This window comes from Copadichromis virginalis, linkage group LG11, assembly GCF_057382275.1.
Source record: "Copadichromis virginalis isolate Kocher_CV1m ecotype Utaka linkage group LG11, C_Virginalis_male_GT1.1, whole genome shotgun sequence".
Lineage (NCBI taxonomy): Eukaryota > Metazoa > Chordata > Actinopteri > Cichliformes > Cichlidae > Copadichromis > Copadichromis virginalis.
The window spans coordinates 34,973,453-34,980,731 of record NC_140628.1 but is presented as its reverse complement, the minus strand read 5'-3'; the positions used below and the strand labels follow the sequence as shown (position 1 = coordinate 34,980,731).

Genomic DNA, 7,279 nt, shown 5'->3' with positions numbered 1-7,279 from the left:
GCAGATCCAGGATATGTACTGTGTCCACCGAAAAACTGTTTAAACTGTTTAAACACCATCAAACAGTTTCACCCTATTAACGGCAAAGACCTGGAGGACATCTTAGGTCAACTAAACTCCTCCTCTTGCTGTTTAGATGTCCTGCCAACAAGTTTTTTCAAAAAGGTCTCAAAGACTTTGGAGTCAAACCTGTTACAGATCAACTTTTCTTTAATGTCAGGTGTGTTTCCAGAACCACTAAAAACTGCTGTAATTAAACCTATACTGAAAAAGAACAATCTTGACTACAGGCCGATCTCAAATCTCCCATTTTTAAGTAAGATCATTGAAAAAGCAGTTTCTCAACAGTTCAATTGCTTCTTAAAACAGAATAACTGCTATGATGCCTTCCAGTCAGGTTTTAGACAGAACCACAGCATGGAAACCGCTCTGACCAAAGTGTTTAATGACATGTCTGAACACAGACAGTGGAAAAATGTCAGTCTTAGTTTTACTGGATCTCAGTGCAGCATTTGATACAGTTGACCACAACATATTACTGAAACGACTGGAGAACTGGGCAGGTCTTTCAGGAACTGTACTAAACTGGTTCAAAACATACTTAGAAAACAGGAAATACTTTGTATCAATAGGTAACTTCACATCTGAGCAGACAAGTATCACATGTGGAGTTCCCCAAGGTTCCATCTTGGGACCCCTTCTGTTTAACATTTACATGCTCCCACTGGCACAGATTATAAAGAAGAACAAAATAAACTATCACAGCAGATGACACACAGATATATATCACAATGTCACCAGGAGACCGAGACCCTGTACAGGCTCTTGGTAAATGCATTGAGGAAATTAATGACTGGTTGTGCCACAATTTTCTCCAGCTAAACAACAGTGCTATGTACAAAAGGTGAGGGGGGCAGGGCTCCGGGGAAAATCCAGGGGAACATGCTCGTCTCTCTCCACACAATCCAAACACGAATCCACTCGCACACCAGGGAAACAGTCCAGGGAATCTGTACACAAAGAAACGCTTGTTAGATGCTAAACACACACTGCAGGGGAAAATACTTGCTGGGACGCTCGACTTTCACTGACGCGATTCTCACAACGATCCAGCGAAGAACAGCCGTTGCTTCCTGTCTTAAATACCACACTGATGAGGCACAGGTGTTTCTTCCTCCGAGGGCGTGGACCAAGGGCGTGAACCCATAATGAGTTCAGCCCTGGCGAGAGAGAGAGAGAGAGAGAGAGAGAGAGAGAGAGAGAGAGAGAGAGAGATGATCAGCGACCAGCTGAACCCCCAGGCCGTGACAAAACTTAGAAAAACACATTAAGACAATAACAAAGTCAGCTTACTATCACCTCAAGAATATATCAAGGATAAAAGATCTGATGTCTCAACAGGACCTGGAAAAACTAGTCCATGCATTCATCTTTAGTAGACTTGATTACTGTAACAGCATCTTTACAGGTCTACCTAAAAAATCAGTCAGACAACTACAGCTCATTCAGAACTCTGCTGCTCGAGTCCTCACTAAGACCAAAAAAGTGGACCACATCAGTCCAGCTCTGAGGTCTTTACACTGGCTGCCTGTCCGTCAGAGGATAGACTTTAAAGTTCTGATGCTGGTCTATAAAGCTCTGAATGGTTTAGGACCAAAATACATCAGTGACCTCCTGACCCAGTATGAACCTTCCAGATCCCTCAGGTCATCTGGATCATCTTGTCTTGCCTTGCCTAAAGTTATAAACATATATGTTGGAGTAAGTTTTCAAATATTTTAGAGCCACAAAAGTAGATTTTTGTTTTTGGTATCTCTTACCACTATTATTACACAGTAGTATGAAATTTTCCATTTATTTTTAAAAAATAAAATAAAAAAAAAAAAAACCATTTGCTTTAGTTTTAGATGTTTTTGGATGGATCTGGATTTGCTTTTTTCAGTTCAGTTTTTATTAGTTCGCTGATAATCATAGTCCTTTTAACTTTGTCATCTTGGTTTGCTTCTTCTAACACATTAAATCTTTCCCTGATGATTACCCTCCAAATCTAACTATTTTTTAAAACATTTTTATTTTATCTTAGTGAAATCTATAGATATACAATACTGTTTCAAGAAGTTTATTTTTTAAAGTATAGTTTGAGTTTAATAGAATGTTTTTTTTCTTTTTCACATCCAGTCTCACGTTTCATTTTCCTTCAGAAAAGATCCTCAATTACACTTATTTTCACTTCTTGGTCAAATAAATATTGAAAGATTAAACATGAAACGTAATAACAACAAAAACATCAAAATAATAATAATAATAATAATAATAATAATAATAATAATAATAATAATAATAATAATAATAATAATGAAACAGACATTTTGATAAGAATTATATTCAAAACCTTTTGAATAAAGAAAAAACAACAAAAATGAAAGCAATAATTTAATCTAATATTATTTTTATGTACTGAGATGTGGTCACTTTGGGAAGTCTGGTGTTATGGTTCTAATAAACTGAACGTCTGGCATGAAGGAAAAAGAGTGGGCTTCCTTTCCACTGTGTGGTTCAGTCAATAAAAATCTGCTGTGTAGCAGCTGTAAACTTTCAAGCAGTATTCTCTAACAGACTGACTGCACCTTGAATCTGGAAGATGCATCACTGTTTGTCACATCCTGGCTTTCCTCTAACTCTGTATGTGCTCTAAGCCATCTGAACGGTTTATACCACATTGGTTTGTGTTCACATCTCTGAGTTTCTCTGAGGATGAACTTTAGTACTTCAGGACAGGAAATGAAAGATAGGGATGAAGAGTTTGCTCCTAATAGAAGAATGAGAAAGCATGTCATACCTGTGAACTTCAGCTGTTCTCTGCTTCTCGGCTGCAGGATGACAATATCTGCTGCCATCTAGCGGTCACTCAGATATCACACACCATTATTTGTGGTAGGACTTTTTGAGAAATATAAGAATATCTGTGCTTTAAACTCTTTATATAGTAACAGTTTCAAATTGTAAAATAATGTGATTTTTAATTCCTGGTTAGTTGAAGTGAGCTTAAAGTAATAATAAATAATAATAATCTGCAATCAAGTACTCTTGGTTTTCATGCACCTTTATGTCCTCTACATTTTACAAAATTGACAAAGTTGAATTTGACTTTAAAATACTGTATTTGACAATGTAAAACTGAAGGTTTACTGCATTATAGAAAACAAATAAAATGGACTGCAGGGTGCCATGGTCTCTGTAATCCAGAGGCCACATTGTTTGCAGCGTTGCCAAGTTCCTGTTTTCTGTTTTGTTGAATGTCCTGCTGAGCTCAGCCCAGTTCTTTTTGTTAAGAAGGCTAAGGCCACTGGTTACCAAGCAGCTTGTTTTATGTGTCTGCAGTTAGCCTTTCTGTTTCCTTCTTCTTAGGCTAAAACTGGGTTCTGGACATCTGCACAACCGGCACAAGGACATTACATTCAAACTCAGAGGATTCATATTTTAGGTCTGCAATGAGAAATCTTCCTGAAATTCAGGGTAAGCACCTCCATTATTATTTGGACATCAGCAAATAAAAATGATTCCAACCAAGTTGTTACAGCCATTGTCCTCAGTTTCTTTTGAAAGACAAACACAATTTGCTGCGTGTCAAGATCTCTCCTTTGCAAGAAACAAATATTTTAGGCTTAGAAACACAGACAGGAAGTGTGATGTGCAGAGCATCGGGCCACCAGATTTCTCAGTGAAACTGTACAGCAGTCTGTCTACTTCAGAAATAAGGGAAAGAAAGAAAAATATAAAGATAGTTGCACCTCAGCCCAAAGAAATGAAGAGGAGATATCAGACGTTTCTACCAAATTCTCTGTCCTCGTGTCCAAAGAGAAAAGAACCTCCAAAGTTCATCACTTCACACAGGCCTCCTGATGCTCTGGAGACTGAACTGATGTTTGTCAAGATTGGAAAGTATCATTCTGGGACGTACAAGAACCACAAACCTCATGACTTCAGACCAGTAAGTGTCCCCAAACAGTCCATGGATTTAGTACCTTTTTGAAACACAGACACATGCAAACTGCAGACAATACAGTGTGTTTTAGAGCACAATATCTGGTTTAAACACAGGAGGAAGATGCAGACAAAACATTAACATGATCACTGGACTTGCTTTAAATCACTGATTTCAGCTTGATGAGGAGCTTCCAGACATGATAACTGCACATGAGAGAGATCCTGGCAACTTGAAGTTAAAATTAAAGCATTTGGACACTTGTGAGTTTTTTTCTATGAGCTTGATTTGCAGCGTTATCTTGCTTTTCTATTTAGGCAGCAACATTTAGTGAAACAAATTGATTTGTGACAACATCAAAAGCCTCTTTTCTCTTGATTAATATTATTTCTCTTCTAGTGAAGATCAGGTCTGAGACAGATTTTAGTTTTCGAGACACCAAGACACGGATGGATACCTATAAACCTGCAGAACCAAAATGGGATGCCCAACTGTTTCTCCCTCCACTGCCCTGGCCTCCAAAATCAGCTTCCTACACTGTCAGTAGAGTTTCTTGATTTTAGTTCTGTAAAGTAGTTAATTTTATTAAGTCTCAGGGGGCTGTTATCTAAAAACAAACCCAAATCATGTAATCGTTACACAGATTATGTTCTGTGGGAAGGCTTAAAGGCCATGTGAGTGCAACAAAGTATGAAAATACAATTTTTCTTTAGATTACAGCCCTCTGCAGGAGAAGTTTAAACTCGATCAGGGGTCTCAAACTTAAATGATCTGTGGGCACTGTCATCTCATGTGAAGGTCACTTTAGTGTTCAAGCAGCACAAACAAACAAGAAAACACCCACAAATATTTACTAAAATGTAGTGTTTTGTTTCTTTTTATTTCAAATATTGTATAACAAGCCAAAACTGCAAACGTGAATGCAATTTTTCCCTCACTTTTAACTAACTGAAGCCTTTCATTGAACTACCAAACAAACAAATTGGTCCTCTCTTGCTGGCCAGACACGTGGGACCACATCTGGTTTAATTTTGTTCTTATTTAACAAAATAAAAATGCAGACATAAGTGTACACAGTAGTTTTTGACTTCTAGTAAAACTTGTTTTCTTCCTAAATACTTCTCTCACTGAACTAAGACAGCCAATCCCTCAACATGTTTGTGCTCTCTGCTCATATTGCCTTCATATTAAATTATTTTTTGCTTTTTAAAGAACTTATTTTAACATTGAACTCAAAAACAAACAAATCCTCCTCAACAAGAAAAGTAACTTCAAGGGCCAAATCATATTATATTTCTTCATATCAATGTACGGGCTGCAAGTAGGGGTGAGGTGGGCTGCAAGTGGCCCCTGGGCCGTGAGTTTGAGACACCTGATCTAGACAAATGGTGGCTTGACTAACAATAACATTAAAACACATAGATGCATTAAAATAATGATTTGATAAAAATACGTAATTTTTAATTTTTAACATGTTGGGGGAATTTATAATTTCATGTTGAATCTTTCTCTTGATTAAACTATTTTTATTTCTTGTGTTACATTCACAAAAACGCTGTGTCAAAGTTGATCAAATGTATGAAAGATTTTATTTCTTGCAACAGTTTAGAGGGTGTAAAGTTCCATCTTTATTATTGCTTCTTCTCTTCATTCACAGAGACACAAACAAAGAAGAGAAGCGTACAGTGCTTTCCTCGACCGTGTGGAAGAGAAACTTGGGAGAACCTGGAAAAATAAACCGTGACTCTCTGTCGTCCTTTAGCCCTGTAGCTCTGAGGTTTTGAGACTTCTACATCATCAGTGTGATTTTACTTTTTACAATACATTTTTAAGCAATTAACTACACACAAAAGCCAGATGTAGCAAATGTTATGTTTTCCTATTTACTTATCAGAAGGTTTAATAAACATTTGAATAAACAAACCAGTTTCAAAAAGTTAGAATTTTCTTGCAATGATTTCATGGTTTAGGCTTCACAGGTTTCAACACATTTGCTTCTTTCTCTAAATCCTCCCTCGGTCATGCTGCAATAGACTTCGGCTGCTGGGGGCTTCCCATGATGCACTGAGTCTTTAACCTTCTCTCACCCTTTTTCACTCACTGTGTGTTTACACACCACTCTGCCTTATTGCTTATCTCTGGCTCTCTTCCACATGTTATCCCCCTGCCCTCACCCCAACCAGTCACGGCAGATGGCTACCCCTTCCAGAGCCTAGTTCTGCCAGAGGTTTCTTCATGTAAAGAGGGAGTTTTTCCTTCCCCCTGTTGCCAAGTTAAGTGCTTGCTCATGGGCATCCTTGTGATTGTTTGGGTTCCTCTGTATTACTGTCTGATGTAATTAGCCTCACAACAAACGTCACCTGTCTGAGGCGACTTTTGTTGTGATTTGCCGCAAAAAATTGAACTGAAATTATTTGAACATTTTTCCACAGTTAGACGTGAGCGTCACACTGATAATGTCTTACTGAGCCTGAGTGAAGCTTTCTATACAGCGACTTTAAGGTCTGTATTTTGATTTGCAAATTGTTACATGAAATTATAAACTAAATTTAAACTGAAATAAAGTGAAAAACAATAATGCAGTTCTTTATGAAACTAGTTTTTATTTGATCAAAAAACAAAATAAAAATTTATAAATGCTCACACAACCAGAGAATTTCTCATTGTAACATGCTTGTAGCAATGCATTCAAAAATAATACTGGAATATTTCAGCATCACATCGTTTTATCCATGTGTAAAATTTCTCTGCAGCAACAAAGCAGCAGCTTCTTTCTTTGACCTTCATTTATTTTAAAGATAGTGTTGCACCCATTGTGAGTCCTTGGGGTGATACAGATGTTTAAAGCTGCTATGGTTCCTCATGGTAACCACTACTGAACTGAGTACCTGCTGCATCTACATGAAAGTCCATATCACTGAGGCACTGGAGAGAAAAAAAAAACTGTGTAATAACATCATTTTACTGTATTGTTCACTTTTCACTGCTCAGGATTAGAATTGTGTTTCCTCTCTTTCCCAAATGCAGTCACATTCTTGAAAAATGTCCCTGCGTAGTCATGATGCTGAACCTGTTCTTGGAGATCTCCTGCAGCTCCTTGATCAGTCCCTCCAAAAATGGAATTTTTGCTTTAAATCGCTGATTTCAGCTTGATGAGGAGCTTCCAAATATGATAACTGCACATGAGAGAGATCCTGGCAACTTGAAGTTAAAATTTAAGCATTTGGACACTTGTGAGTAGTTTTCTTGAGTTTGATTTGCAGCTTTATCTTACTTTTCTATTTAGGCAGCAAC

General features: G+C 37.5%; 1 protein-coding gene across 1 annotated transcript; it reads left to right on the top strand.

Moving 5' to 3' along the window:
* The first annotated feature begins 3,396 nt into the window (after positions 1 to 3,396).
* lg11h7orf78 (linkage group 11 C7orf78 homolog) lies at positions 3,397 to 6,325 on the top strand. The gene is made up of 4 exons (XM_085472738.1): positions 3,397 to 3,991; positions 4,164 to 4,248; positions 4,385 to 4,524; positions 5,643 to 6,325. The coding sequence occupies exons 1-4, from the start codon at positions 3,557 to 3,559 to the stop codon at positions 5,727 to 5,729; spliced, it is 747 nt and encodes a 248-aa protein (XP_085328864.1). The 5' UTR covers positions 3,397 to 3,556; the 3' UTR covers positions 5,730 to 6,325.
* The last annotated feature ends 954 nt before the right edge of the window (positions 6,326 to 7,279 follow it).